Source organism: Limulus polyphemus, unplaced genomic scaffold, assembly GCF_000517525.1.
Source record: "Limulus polyphemus unplaced genomic scaffold, Limulus_polyphemus-2.1.2 Scaffold1482, whole genome shotgun sequence".
Classification (NCBI taxonomy): Eukaryota; Metazoa; Arthropoda; class Merostomata; order Xiphosura; family Limulidae; genus Limulus; species Limulus polyphemus.
In genome coordinates this window covers 23,176-39,930 of record NW_013667092.1, presented here as the reverse complement: position 1 = coordinate 39,930, position 16,755 = coordinate 23,176, and the positions used below count along the sequence as shown (strand labels likewise).

Sequence of the window (16,755 nt, the reverse complement as noted above, 5' to 3'; positions counted from 1 at the left end):
AAATTTAAAAATTTCTAATTTGAACATATCTTTATGATCTAAATGTATAAATATGTTACATTAATAAGGGCGGTTACTTATCATTCCCAATAGCAATCAGTTTGTGGTGGGATCATACTAACAGCAAGGTTAAAATGTAGTTCTAATACGCTCTGTTCTACCGTGACTTTATAATGGCTGTGGTTGTAATATTTGCTGACTTGCATATTGAGACTCATTTTAATATATAATACTCAACCCTCTGAATCCATGTAGCATTAAGAGATGAATTTAAATTCTGTTTATTTTTAAAAATTTTCACTGCTTAATTTATCGTACAACTTTTGCAAGAACTCTATAAAAATAAGCATGTATGAAGTCTTAACTTCTGTGAAACCAATAATGACAATATACCCTACAAAATAAAAAAAAAGGAATGTTTTACCTTTTTTGAAAAAGATCTATATGCTCTTGTAAACCATCAAGTTCAAATCATTAAACATTTAAGGTACTAACCCTAACGTGATGTCAATAGTGGGTGTGAACAAGGAAATATCTTAATTTACTTCATACTCACTAATTCCCAGACCATTAAGACATATTTTGGTGAAACTTTTGAATCAGGAATAATCATAAGTGTATTAAATAAAGCTGAATTATCAAAATGAATGTGCTCAACGTCTAAGAATTTACAATACAGGCAATCATGAATTTATTAATAAATTGTTTAATATATGTCACAAAAACAAATATGGTAACAAGGCAGGGCAAAATTTGTATTAAATCCATAAAAATAAAGTCACATTCAGTTAATTTTTTTTAATGTTTAGTAACCATTTTCTATTTCTCTTTTATTTGTGAGACAAGTATTTGCCCAAGAAAATCACAAAAAGATTTCCTTTTTTCAAATTGATTTGTTAATTGTCCCATTAACTTAACTATACAGCTTTTCAAATAAGCTACCACTAATTCAGTCTTCTAAGAAATCAGTTCAACTGATGAGATGTTAAAAAACACTCCATATCTGAAGAATGTTAATGATTACAAAATATATACACATCCAAATGTCTCCATCCCAACTGTTTAGTATTCAATATCTTGTAATGTTGGTCAGCTACACTTGTTTAACACTCGAACAACAAATACATCAACTTTCCAAAACTAACTATTTCAGTTATTCTTTGAATAACCTTAAAATAAAAAGGAAATAATTACTATATGAACAACCTTTACCCCAGTATTTTATTTGTTTCTCAGACACACAAACCTCTGTAGTGGTTCTGTAAATGTAGATACAAATAATGATGACATTTGTGAAGTACTGAAACATAAAAGAAGTGATCAACAGAAACGTTTTTTTGCCAACTCCCGACACAATTTTATAAATATTTATTTTCACCAGTTTATCAGAAGTTCTATTTAGCAGGTTTAGTAGAAGTAGTGGTTACTTTTTGATTTCAAGTGAACTCTCTATGGCTGTTATAACATCATGTGATCTTTAAAAAATGTTGTCTTTTTAACAAGTATAGATAACATATTCTTTACACCTTATGGGGATTTTGTTATCGCTTCACAACAATCACAGACATGTCAAAATGAACCATAATTTTAAATCTGCACAGCAGAAACTTGATATACCAATGAGTATTTTAGTTTACCACATAAGATAATATAAATTTAATATTCAAGATTTAAACAACAACAAAAAAAATTCCCAAAGTTCCAATGTGTTGATAATTAGAACTTTCCCAATGATAAAAAGAAAGCATAAAGATTTGAAATATTATTTTAAAGTCTTTCTGTTTACCAACATTTATGAAGGAAATGAACATTCTGGTTGCTTAAACTCAATCTAAAACTCAAATATTGGTGCAAGTAAATGTACACATATACTTTAATATATTTTACTTGACGAAGTTACCCTCTACTTGAAGCTTTTTTGTATCAACAAAGAACTAGGGCATAAAAAATAAACATCTGGATCAAAAAAAAAAAAATATATATATATATATATTAGCAAAGGTATTACTAAATATGTATATTAAATTTTACCCCAAGTTATTTATATTTACACAGGTTTCAAATAAATATAACTGAGGACATTCAAATTTTCTATGAATAACTATATAACCTGTTTTAATGGGAAAAAAATTACAATAAATGTAACATTCTACCCCTATATGCACAAAACAAAACAGTTAATAATTTTGTCCACCATATGATTTGAAAATTAACAAGTATGGAGGGATTAAACAACACACTGGACGGAATTAGTAATGATACATTTTTCACCAGAATTTGTAATTCCAGTTCTTTGTTAGTGTTTTGTATTTGACTTCTCTAACTATTTACACAACAATGTAGTACTATTCTAAAAGATGTTACTACTTCCAGATAGAAGGGAAGAAATGCACAAGAAATATACTCTTGTCATCATCCAAGAACTGTCTGGACAATTCTTGTGAGAAGTCTGTGATGGCTTTTTGACCAGTTAGAACAAAGAAAGTAACTAAAGATCTCCTGGAAGAAGTACACGTGGATTTTGTTTAGCTAAAACAAAGCAAAAATTCCATTGTACAAGATCCTGATCAGAGATAATGACTTTTCGTTTTCATCAAACCGACCTAGAAGATTAAACTCCATTCGTTCTCACCTATAACCACTTTAGATTTGATTTATTCCAAACCAAATTTGCTGTACCCATAGATATACAAATCCATAATATAATTGGAGACTTGCAAGATTTAAGAAAAATGTTCATTTGGAGTCTACATTTGAACTACATAGCTGCCCAGGCCATAACAGCACATCCTATCAATATCAGGAATGGATATACACAACAGGAAATGCACGTAACCTTCATTGTTTTACAATTACGTTGGTAAGATGAAAGACATATATAAGCTCATAAATTAATATCTCGGAAATTACTTGATTTACATTTTAGTTGAGAACACAAACACTGTGTTCTCTCTTTTATCAAGATTCTCTACTCGTTACTGATCACACTTTAAAACTTTGCTGAATACATGAACCAAACAGATGTCGAATAGAAATGGGAATATAAAACTTATTTTCTGTTTCAGTGCAATGACTTATTTGGAACGTTTCAAAAATCTTCCTTCATGTACAAAATTATATTACTTTTCTCAAAGTCTTGTAAGTTTTGATGAAGATGGACACTTCAAAACACGTAGTGCGTGTTCTAAGTGGATGCTGTCGACAGTGAAATATTCTGTTTTAATTATTTATTTGATTTTAGAAAAATGCTGACCATTCACACTTAACCACTAAACTATTTTTTAGGATGGCAAAGAGCATATTTTTTTTTAGCAAGGAGTGATTTTTCCTAACTTGTATCATTTCTTTACCATGACAAATATTCCACTAATAACAGATACTTACCATTAGAAAAAAAGGTTATGGTTACAGTAGATGATTCAATTAAGAGAAACCATAACAAATAGATATATTTCTTAATATTATATCATAAAAAAATGTGGTTATTCACATATAGTAGACTTCTTTAAGTCTATGAAAGCATTTCTCCAGACATCAAATATTTGGATGGAAGACTGCCCCAAACATTTAATAAATGATTGTTAATCAACAAGAATAAAGATCTAGAGGAGTTCATAAAATCAGCTCCAAATCTGTCACTTTTTCCTCATATGTATGAAGTATTTCAAGCAAATCAACAATTTTTTACTAGAATGATAAATACAACATACATCCAACAATATTTGTTTAACACAGAACAGTCCATTTTCACCACACTCAACTGAACAGATAATGCATAGATACTTTAATTTGTTAGTTATTTATCACATTTATTATTTTTAAAGAAAGTAATTCTTCTTCGTTGTTTCTATGGCCAATTTTGTTCCTCTAATACATATCCAAAGGTGCAGGAAGCAAATTTACATTGTTTGGGCAAGGAACCATAATAAAATGGAAACTTCTCTTGACATAAATGACAAGGTAAGAAAACTTTTCAATAATTTGGGAGGGATGAAAGGGTTACCACAACATAAAATTTGGTAGTCCTATTTTAATATTTCTAAAATACATGTTTCACATTGCATGCTCACTATCAATTACCAATTGTGATACAAGTGCCACTAAACATGGCATAAAAATAAACTATGACAAGATGCAAGATTACAAGTATTTAGCAGCAAATTACTACCGACCAATGAAAATGCATCAAGGTAAGGAAATAGTTTATGTTATTTACTTATATATAAGTACTATACCCATTTCAGTTTATACAATTTGTAGGTCTAGTAAGTTCATAGCTGTGTATGTAATATTTGATCTACAATGCACAACACACAGATTAGTAAGAACCAGTAGCAACACTATTGCTTGGCTTAAAATTAATCTCACATTGGCAATACTTGACCATCAGATAATATTGATGAGGCATAACACTGTTAAGAAAAACATATATTCAAAACAAACTTTAAACTTTTCCGGAGAAATTAATGCTGGAGAATTTGTCCCACCAGTTTCGGCACCCTCGTGGATATATCAATGTGAACATTAAACTACTAAGAGCCATTTAAAGGCTAAGCATATTATCAATAAAAGCAACTTCATGGCAAAAAAAACAACATTCACCATACTACACACACCATCGTTTATAAAATAGAAAACTCAAACTAAGACATACCATAAATAAATGGTAAATAGTTTCATATATAAAATAAGTCAAGAACATGCAAGTTACACGCCTTTAACTGTGATGGACTGGGTGGTCAGTCTTCAAATGTTTTGTATGTATATATGACAGAAGACAACAGTGTTGGAAAGGAAGAATTTCATCTGTTTGCATTAAAAACTTTCAAACCGGCCTTGTGAAGTTAGCAGGAAAGATTCCTTTCTCCATTGTAGTCTCTCTGATGCCCATAAGCCAGCCTTCTTCCTTCAGTGATATATTAAAATCGTGTATGTATCATGTCAGTTACTATTTGTTTCATTGGTGTAAATAAATACTAATCTTTGAATTACAAATACTAAAACATCATAAAAAGAATTAACTATGAAGATGTATTCTAACTTTTAAATACAGCAATTAAATATATGTAAATACTTCCATGATATATTAAATTTGTTATCATCTACTGTTCCCTACTAATCATATAAATTAACTTATTTAGCTGCCATGAAGTGTATGAGCATCAACTATAAAGTTTAAATAGGAAAAAAATTTGAAAAATAGTGCTCTTAAATAGAATTGTTTTTAATCAATGTTATTAGTTATAAAAGCAGTACACAAGCCTTATTAAAATATTTTGGATTAATGACGTTAGGTGAATCAAATACTACTTTTCCAAATAAAAAACTAGCAAATGTATAATTTTAAAGATATGCTTTTTCTTATTAAAAATATAATAATTGGGTTGTGAGGAGAGGAAATCAACTATATACCTTAAATAGAAGGCCAGAGATACAGCTTTTGAGTGGATTGCTTATTTTCATTTACTGTTTAATTTTATTACAACGTTTCGACCATCATCAGGTAAATGAATAAACAACAATTACCTAATGATAGCCACACACAAGTGGGTCAAAACTGTAATAAAGTTAAATGAAAAATAAAAATAAACAATTTACTCAAAAAGTTGTATCTCTAGAATTTTATTTAGGTATTTAGTGGCTTAAGCAACACCATCTGAGTAGGACGAAAAGTTTACAACTACTAACTGTTTCTGGTGCTACTTCTTTGCACACACAGATGGAAATGTTTGTTATCAAAAATAAAATCAAAAATGATTTTGAGTAAAATGATCAATTTTCAAGTTACTCAGTGAGGCAACAATGGAAAATTTTAAAAACGCCTATTTTACTGTTTATTTCTAGGCCTATATACTTTAAGAAAATATCTCTGTGCTTAGACTCAGTCAATAAAGACCATTAATACCAAATTTGAGCTGTACAATCTTCTGCTAGTTTCCAAGCCGACTGTCAGAGGTGAAAAGAAGCATTTGTTAGAACCTAATATTGGGTAATCTTTGAACTGATAATCACAATAAGATAGAATAAAAGAAAAATTTATATATATAACATATTACAACGTTTCTCAATAAAACAAATTAGCCAAGTAATGAGATACAGTACTTTAGTAGAAACCTTCTTAAAAGTTCTGGAAAAGTGGTAGTAAATTACATCCCTATAACTGGCAGCTCTTGTTTTCTTGTATTATTAAACATATTAGCTTACTTTAAATAATACCACAATCAGCTGATCAACTCAATTTAGGTCAGAAAGTTAACTCACTTGCTCTTCTGGGTCATCGTAAGCAACAACGTTGATAAGTTCATTAGCTTCGAATGAAAGTTCATCAACATCTTCGGCAGTATATTTATAAGTAGCTTGCACCTGAAATGTAAAGATAAGAAAACTGACGCATATTTACACACAGGTGTTTGTTCTTTCCTATAAATTTTCAAATCTTCACACAGTAAAGTACTGCCTTTATTTATGCCTTCTTAACAGGCAATAAAAGTTTTCTATGTAAGTGGTTTATGTACAAATGTTTCTTAGTAGAGAAGAACAAAGATTCCATCTGAAAGAAACGGTCTAAAATCACAACAATAAAATATTTTGTGTCACTTTGTCTATGTACAGCTATCAAATATTTATTGAACATATAGTCACTATTAAGGATGGACAGAGCAGGTGGTAGACCAGGGTCTTCGAATTACATTATGGTAACACAAGACTGAATTATTTTTTTTTCATTAAATTGATATTCTAATTATTTGAAATTAAAACTAGATAAACATTACAAAACAAAAAATATGCCAGTATCACTGTCAAAGAAATTAAGACCGTAAAGCTAGGCAGTGTAGCAATCTACTACATTGGGTAACACTTACTTCCGAGCAAGTTGCTTTATTTTATTTTCATGGAGGCATAATCATTCATCAAAACAGTTGTCACCACTTTTCAGTTTTTAGGAACTTGGCTCTGATTTCTCTAAATGTTCATAATTCATTAAAAGCAGTTTTTTAAAATTGAAAATGGTAAGGACAGTTTTAACCATCTTTTTTTTTCTTTGCTTAAGTCTCCTAAATCTTTAATGCCAACTCTGGTAGAATATTATTAAATCAGGCTAAATATGTTGGTTGGTTGTTGTTACGAGCAAAGCTATACAATGGGCTATCTGTGCTCTGCCCACCATGAATATTGAAACCCAGTTTTTTTTTGTGTTATAAGACTTCAGATTTATCGCTGTGCCACAGGGAAGTTAATCAATTAATAAAATTATTGTAAACAAAGTTCTAACTTAAACTCCCAAAACTCATTACGAATAATATATAGATTTAAATATTAATACAATAATAAATTATGTAAATCAAAACACCAGTTCCTTATCCTATCTACAGAGCTATATAAATAAACCAACCCTGTAATAAACCCCAGGTGGAAGATTGGTTGTACTTGCTCCACGTGGAATTTCCACATCACCATGGTTTGAAGTTTTCACTTTCTCATCCTCGGTGTGGTTCTACCAATTAGAAATTTGGCACAAGCACTTTAAGAAATGATTTTGGATACAAATATAAAAGCCAAAATATTTAGAAACTGTATATTTATAATAAAAAAAAAAGTTGTGTAATAGCTTTTCTAGTTTGACATGAAGACTACAGGGTGATAAAAAAAAATGTTTACACTTATATGAGTTCATTGCAGACAATTACAAAGGAAACAGTGGTCGTCCAAGAACAGGAAGGTCTCCTGCAATGCTAGACCTCTATCAGACATGGATAGATATTTGTGGAGAAACATATAAAGTAAAAAATATAAACCCATACAAGTGTTAACATTGTTTTGAATCACCCTGTATATTCAATCTTTTTCTGGATACTTTTAACAATAATTTTTGGAACAGTCAAATAAATTATCAATTTTCTAATTAGCTATTTACAACATACATGCTTAGCAGTTTCTAGTAAGTTAAACTGCTACTTGGTGAGAATCATCTTGAAAAATATCTTACAATATACCAAACTGTTTTGTTTTGAGATAGTCTTTTACAGTAAGAGAGAGAGGGATAAGAAATAACATTTTTGAATCTTCCTTACACTCAGGTTTAGAACTTCTGCAAACTTTTAAGTCTAAAATATACTTAATTACTATTGTGAATTTAAATATATACAATTTATCTAGAAACCTCTCTTTGAGTATCCTCTACTTTAATTTCTTTCTCAGTATCTGATGGTATCTTGTTCACCAGTTTTCTATTTGAGTCTGCTGAAGGAGAATTTAGATGATCACCTACTTCTTCGTTCATGGAATCATTCAGTTCTGGAAAAAAAAAGAGTAATAATTACCATCTTTTACTATCAAAACAGTAACAGAATATTACTTAATGTATTTCAGCTTCTTGGAAAAACAAAGAAATGAAAGAACAACAATTTAATCTCAATAATTATTCTAGAATAGATATCCTAGATTTGTATCATGGCATTTCAAAAAAGAAAAGGTAGTTTTGAGAAATTTTGGAGTAACCGACTGGAATTAACAATACTTCAGGGAATCTATGAGATAGCTATAAAAACAAGCAGAAAGGTCACTATATAGTACTGACCCCTACCTCTTGTGACAATGACCCTTGAAAATAATATATTTGGAGAAAAAAAAATTATGAAAACATGCACTCACACAGACAAACAATGGGTAAAACTGAACAAGTAGGGGTAAAAAGGAAACACCGGACAAGATACAAAAATTTAATTGACTAATCTGTAACAGAGTCCACTACGCGTGATATTCCTAAAGCAAACTGTTAATCAATCTTACCGGACTTAGTAGGAGTAACTGGCATTTCAATTCCTCCATTAGTGATGACATGGTTATTTCTTTCACTCACATTTGTTTCGCTGTGCTCAAAGCTAGGCGAGCTTCCAGAAATAAGAAAAGAAAAAATTATTCTCAATATACATATTTATATTTTACAAATGTAGCACCAATTTATCACAAAGTTACTGGTTTGCGAACTAACTAAAAAATTTTAGCAGTTGACGATTTAAATTTGTATTTATGTACAAAACTTTTAAGTTAATACTCTCTATTTCCACTAAATTTTGTGTGTGATAAGACCCTTTAAAAATATGTTACTAGCTATATAAGAACTACTTGTAAAGTGGAATTCCTTTCAATGAACAAGCTAACAGTTTCTAACCTGCGACACTGCTACTGCAGGGAAATCATCTCGAAATACATCTCAGTATATCACAGGTTTTTTAAAATAGTAGTTACATTAAAAAATGCTTGTATTAAAACTGATTTACATCATTTAAGTTAACATTCATGTAAAGGATTCACAAAGTTCTCACAATCACATTATCTGTTCATGAAACATCAAAAACAGCTAAAGAAATGCATTCCTATACCTTTAAAGCTCTTGAAGTGCAAAAAAGAGCGACTCAAGACATTTAATTAAGTTTCTCACACACACATGAGATGTATTGAATTTAATGACAATCACAGATATAGATTTTGAAACCACAAAACAAATGCAAACTTCTTTAATATATTAGGCCACCACCATTAACTGTAGTAAAATTACATGAATATTTTAATTTTTCTATTACAAGTACAATGGTTATTCTATAAATATTTCTACCAGTATTATAAAGAAATAATCTCTTTTTTTCCTTTAGCTTCTATATTATAGAAAAGTTTATGCCTTGTTTGTAATAAATCTACACAAGCATATTACATCAATGAACATGACTTCAGAAGGTTTTGGTAATAAAATTCAAGCATTGATTAAATTAAGTTTAATATTTTAAACACTTATTAAAGTCATAGAAAACTAAGTTCAAATTTCAAACTCTTTCAGTAACATTAAAGACCTAACCATACACACTGATCTTCAAAAGACAAAACAAAAACTTGAGCATTTCAATGAAATAGTAAAACACAGTCTTTTTTTTTTATTTATTATTTCCATTGAAAAACAACTTAATATCTTCAAAGTAAACATACTGTTGAATAAATACACTTTGTTGAAGTGAAAAACTTTAAGTTATTATACAGACATAGTGGTTCACCAAGACAATACTTTTTTTCACTAAACAACACAACCCAATGGTATAATGAGGAAAATATTCATTATAAAAATAGAGACATTTTTCATGGAAAAGACAAAAGGTGCACAATTGCTTACATTTGATGTTTCAGCTATTTCTAAAGCAAATAAAACAATGTTAATATGAATTACAGCATACTAATAAAGAACTTTCCAAAATGTTTCAACACAGAAGTAGACAGAACTTTCTTTTTGGAAGTGCTCATAGCCCTAAATTATCAAAGTTTATTACCAATTAGAGACCAGTAGTTGACTCAATCAATTGATTAAATTAAGAGCATCAATTAGTGTCAGGTTGATGTTGTTTATGCAAATTACACTTGAATATAAATATCTAACCAATTTCATGGAACAGTCACAAGATATTTATTTACTCACTCTGAAAGAGAAGTTCTTAGGTTAGGCTGACGGGATGAATAGCCACCCTTCTGGTTTTCTTCTGCAAGCTCTCCCATTAAGTTACTTAAGTTGATGAACACTTTGGCATTTTCAGTATGGAAAACTGCTTCCGTAGAAAAGTAAGTCTGTAGATTTGACACCAAAAATGGGATGCGACTGAAATGAAATAGTGTTTCATATATAGAAAACTGAATTTTCACACAAAATACTGTTTAAATTAGTATACAAGAGTGTAATAATAATAATGGAACAATACGAGTCACTCTAAAATTGAATAAGATGTTTGCTGTCTAATTGACAATATTCTTTTCACAAGATATCCTCATCATTTCCTTAAACCAAAAAAACATTAAAAGCAATTCGTTCTACTTGCAAATTTTACTTACACTCAGTATAGAAACATTTTCTTGTCTAACCAGCATTCCATTACTGAAATGCTGTTGGAAAACATTCAGAATCTTCACCAATTTTCTCATCTATACTAAACAAATGTGATTAATACACAAACTTGTTTTGAGTATCATTGCTTGAGGTAATAAAACAAGTGAACAGTTGTTAATTATGTCAAAATTTTAATCCTTTTTAATGTATCTTTTCTCAGAATATAGTGGAAACAATAGGCACTCTTTTCAACCACGGGGAATCAAACCCCAGATTTTTGCATTTTTAATCTAAACTTACCACTAACCCACTAGGGATTCTTAACATAGGATGTTGTTGTTTTTAGTACAAAGTTAAACAACAGGCTATCTGTGCTCCATCCACTGTGGGGAAATCCAACCCCAGATTAACTTAACACTGACCCACCAGGGTATCTTAACATAGAAGACTTATCACAAACATTATGTGGAAATAAACATTTTCAAGATAGCAAAGTTGTAAGTATAATATTTCTATACTGAACTTTTGATTTTATCATTAAATTCAGTCTTGACTATCAGACTATAATAAAACATATTAATACACATAGATACAGGTATATTTAAAAAAAAAGTAAAATCACAGTTTTCAAAAACAATACAGTACAGTATTGTAGTTCTCCTGAAACTCAAATTAAAAGTCTAGTAAATGAATATTAGCACATACATAGAACAAACCTTTCAACATTGCATATAAAATGTCATCTTAGTAGAGTAGGTTCAGAAAAAGAGATGAAATCAAAGTCCAAGTACCACACATAAATTACATCATCCTTGTGACAGACATCTCTTATTTTAACTTGAGTTTAAGTCTTACATACTCAACGGATTAATAAACTTGTATCCATAGTTACTAAAAGTGGTATACTATAAGTAGAAAACAAATTACCATTTGTAGGCTAAATAATTACGCATCACAGAAATGAAAACACAACTCACCTGTCATACAATGCTGGAAGTTCTTCATGAAGTTCCTTGTTAAGAGATTCGTACAACGATTTTGATTCATCTAACTGTTCCTTTGCCTGAAATTTTTTTTTCATACTTAAGATATTTAAATCTTCTACACATGCAGATCTTATTGTGAAAAAAACATTCCATTCTATGCAAGTAACTTCAACCTAGCTGTACGTACTACATTTTAAGTCAACGTACCTAACACACAATCATCACATCCTTACTGTAAGTACTTATAACTTACCTCATAGAAATTTAGGGTTGATTTTTTAAATCAATAGAAAACTCAAAGTAATGAAACATACTACAAGAACTAGTAACAATGTTTAAACACATATGTTCAATGCACCTATTTGTGTATTTACATAAGCACAAACAGAACTTAAACTAATTATTACATAAGAAGAGTGTTTTATAATTACAAACATATTAAAACAATCTGTAAATGTGTGTTAATTTCAGAGTTAATTATCACAACATACTTTCTTTTGTACAGCGACTGGGAACTGGGAAGGACTTCCAGTGGTTTTACAGAAACACCCCATCTCTACAGTGAGAGTTATATAGCAACTCTAAACTAGTGTGGGTCTGAGGCAAAGCATACCTGACCAGGCAATACCCACCACAGAGTGGGATTCCATTATCAGCAGTTAAAACTAGGGTTTCTGAAATAAAAGCATAAATAAAATGAAGTGATAAGACAAAGGCGAACTGACATGTGTAGAATTGCCATGGGAGGTAGATGATATAGACTAAAGGAAGATACAGCCAGGACTTGAAGATAATGAGTGAGGAAGGTAATGGGAGTAGTCAACATTCTGGCCTGAACAATCTCTTCCAAAGAAAGCTGAAGTTCTGCAGCCAAGGACATAGTGATGTGACAAATTTGATGAGAAGAAACATTGTGAAGATGGCAACCTTACATGGATAAGTCCAAAAATGTCAGCCTAATGAGTTCACGAACCTAACTAGTAAGTGTGACAGGGGACAGATCACAAGAAACGGAAGGGTTCCAAGGAATAAAAGGTCAGGAATGTGAACCCCGAAAGGAAGCAGTATGTGTCACATATCACCTTACATCACAAATTGGACAAAGAAGCCAATTAAAATTGGAATGGGAGTACAGGTGGGAAATGGATGGTAAGGAATGGGTGGGAGAGCCAAACCACCTAATCCAGTAGCATAGGTCTTACAGAACAAGGACTAGTCAGGATAGAGGGTGACATAAGAGGAATGGTAAAGTATGTGGGTAACATTAATGCCATAAATACCTAAACGATGACAACTGCAAGCAAGAAAAAGGAAATAGGTCTTGAGAGTTTCAGGAAGACGTGAAGACAATGGTTTAAATGGAGGATGAGAAAGGGCATAAATCTGTGGTAAATGAAATATGCAACATGTGGAGTCAGTCCCTGGGCTGAGAAAATGGACCTGACAAAGGCCATGCATGAAGACAGAGAGTGGTGCACCTATGGAATAAGAGACCACTTCATGAGGAGAAACTGGATGAGGTGGAGTAAGCAGCACCCCTGCCATGGTCTGGACTCTACATAACCACCAAGCCAGGGATCTAAGGAGAAGTTCCACTGATCAAAGAGTGTCAACCAAAGGGAGCTCATATGGGAATGAGAGCTTCCATGGAAGCCCCCCCCCCTCATCTCCAGAGATAATACATCTCGAGCTGTAAGAAAAGGTGAGGGATGTGTGAACTGCTTGCTCCAAACCCAAAGACAAAGAGGAGAAGGCTCAGCCTAACTGAGGCTGGAAAGAAGAAATCCCCCTAAATGAATGGGGTATTGAGAGGGGGGTAAGAATGGACTTCCCCACTGTCAAGAGGAATCCCACCCATTCTATATCCTGTAGGAGCAGAGGAGTGTGGTCACTGGCCTGTGAATGGAAGGAAAGAAGCAGGAGCCAATCATGCATGAAAAGAAGAGTGTAATGATTCATACAGTGAAAATGTGTGCCTCATAAAATATTTCTATTATATTATTATTATTTATTTTACCTAATCTAACCTTTACTAACCTAAAGAGATCCCTATTTTTACATTTTAGTTACTTTTATAATAAGTAAAGAATAAAGATGAAAACCAAGAAATAAAGTACTTACCAGAGTATTCATTTTTTTGCTGTTGGCTATCGATGACACTTAACCCTACTTTTTATACTAATGGTAGTGGTGCATTAAGTAATTTTTATTTAATTAAATAATGCACCAAAGAACATAGAATAATAAAATTAAAAAAGCAGACAATTTCCTCCAACAATCACAATTTTTCTGGCTTTCTAACTATGAGAGCTGTTATAAATTCATTGATGCTAGCCATTGTGATTCCTGCGGGAACCAAAATTGTATTACAAGTTAAATTGACGATTATTTGTTCTGAACACAACGTAATATAACATGTCATTTGATAGATGAAAACCTTGGCTTTCTATTGGTTATAGGTAATACATAATTAAACATAAGAGAGAACTATTAACAAATCCTAAAAGAGAGAATGTGACAGGTGGGTGTGGCAGGAGGGGTCTGATGTTCTATTTGATAGTTCTGTAACCAAACAAAATTGAAGACTATAAAAATTATGGTTTGTCTGAGCAATAACGATTTTATAGTGAGTAATTTATGTTTAATTTGGTAGTTACTGGAGGGATGGTGGATAAAATAGAGAAGAGAAATTGTGTCACACTAGAGGAAATTCAGGATTTTTTTAAATATTGCCTTGTAGAATTAAGAACTTAAATCTTATGTACTATTAAAATGTGGATTATTAGCTAAGATTTTATGCTAATTTTATACTAATTGGTATAACATAAACAAAAAGTAGTTTAATAAAAGTTTGAATTTAAAACACAAAAACCTTGTGTCATGTGCAGTAAAGGATACCCGTGGCGATAGCGTTAATAATCAATATCGAAATTAACCTAGATGGCAAAGGAAACATAATTAAGTCCTACACTGATTAAAATAGGGATGAGAAGTCACATAGTTAACAATGATGAAAAAAAAGTACTCAAATAGAACTATGAAATAGATGTTAGTAGTAGTAATTATATGTAACTGACACACAATCTAAACATACTTTGGTAAAGTACTTATTAATAATGAACTAACAAAACTACGAAATTTGCTAAGTCTACAAAGTTCATAATATTAATGAATGTGCAAAATGATTAAATTTTATGAAAATACAAAGTAATAATCAATATCTAACTTACAATTCATCTAAAGTAACTTAGATGACAAAGGACACATAAATACCTAAATCACCAAAGTCCGAACACTGATGACGTGAAATTCGTAATTTAACTGTGTGTTAAAAAAAGCAAAGCCATGCAAAGGGCATCTGAACCGGCCTACCATGGTAATATCAAAGAAGTGTGAAGTGTACATGTTGAAAAACTTACCACAGATCCCACAGCAATAGGAAGGAATGAGGAGAAGAACAATTCTCAGCCAAAGTAAACGACGTGGCAGCACAACAACTGGTGGAAGGTGCCAAAAAAAGATAGTCCAAAGTGTCTACTTGTTGATTATATTCTTCCTCAGAAACATTGTCACATTGAAAGTAAGAAAACATGAATCAAGTGCCCTACGAATTAAAACCTGTACCTCCTTTGCAGATAAAGTTGAACCAAATTCCTGGGAAGTCGTACCAGTAGTAATTGTCAACTGGAATGGGAAATTCTGTAGTCGATACATTGATCACAAATTCATACTACGACCTCATTCAATTCGGTAACAGGAAATAAGTGCAAAAAAAATGTTGATACCAGTGAATGCAAACACAGTAAAATAAAACTGTTGAAATAAATTGGAATGGCAAGTAAGCACATTCATAAACGTAGCCATGTGGTAAAAAACACATGTCTAAACGATGCTGTGCCAATCAAGAAAGTGAGGATTGAATGGAAAGAGCAGAGGGAGGTAACTGTGTCAATATAGGTGGCACAATACTAATGGTGGAGAGTAGTCGCATGATACACATTCAGGTATACAGACAGGTGCGTTTATCTCGAAAAACTTTTTAGCAATGATTATAGGGCATACAAACATCAAGATAGCTTTGTGTAAGAGAGGCAAGACTGTATCGGAACTCTGTTGTAAATCTTGAAAATTTAATAGTATATACTTTATATTATATGCAGATTTTCTCCCCTTTGAGTTAGTGGCAAAAACTGTCAACATACCCCAGGTAACAGTAAGCAACATAATCAAGAAGGATCTTTGTCTGGTCACGAGTACACAAGTTGCTTCAATGATACAACTGTTCAACCATTGCACACTTCAGTCAGCTGGAGAATGAAATGGATATTTATGCTATTCCATAAAAAGACATGCCTATGGATTTCTGTATGATGAGACTATTAAAAAAAGCACTGGAATGTCCTCAAATATTAGATGACTTATGGAAAGCCTTCAAAGAGGAATGGTGTGCTTTGGACATGGGAGCTTTACAAAAGAGCCTTTTATGATGTCAACTATGTCAAGATGCATGGTTATCAGATATAGCATGACTGGATGTGGAATGTAATGATGTGGTGACATTCTAAAATAACATAAGCAACTTCTTTACTACAAATGAAAATATTGATACTACCTTAATTTAAGTCTCACCTTTGTAATTTTGACTTCATCCCTCTTTTTGCTAGCATTTAAAAGAGTTTCTAAATTATGTCTAGCACTATCATAGTCAACCATCTTTCGTCCTCTCTTTGCAATTTTTGCCTGTGCAAAGCAGAAAAAATAACATTTATTTTATGGAAGTTTAATACAAAATATTAAAAGCTGTGATGATCTTTGACATAATATTTTATTATAATTCATTCTGGGAGTCTGACATGATTAAATTAACTTTTAACAAAGTAATACTGCAAGAAACAGCAAAACTTG

At 31.4% G+C, this 16,755-nt stretch overlaps 1 protein-coding gene across 1 annotated transcript in view; it reads right to left on the bottom strand.

The window, feature by feature from the left end:
* Positions 1-451: 451 nt before the first annotated feature.
* Positions 452-16,755, bottom strand: part of LOC106463785 (amphiphysin-like) — a gene marked incomplete at its 5' end in the record, with an annotated part of 32,870 nt that continues 16,566 nt past the window's right edge. Inside the window, 8 exons of the mRNA XM_013923854.2 lie at positions 452-4,906; positions 6,262-6,363; positions 7,394-7,495; positions 8,162-8,295; positions 8,791-8,891; positions 10,463-10,639; positions 11,842-11,927; positions 16,480-16,590. Of these exons, the coding sequence (XP_013779308.1) occupies positions 4,826-4,906; positions 6,262-6,363; positions 7,394-7,495; positions 8,162-8,295; positions 8,791-8,891; positions 10,463-10,639; positions 11,842-11,927; positions 16,480-16,590 (894 nt within the window). The remainder of the gene's footprint in view (positions 4,907-6,261; positions 6,364-7,393; positions 7,496-8,161; positions 8,296-8,790; positions 8,892-10,462; positions 10,640-11,841; positions 11,928-16,479; positions 16,591-16,755) is intronic.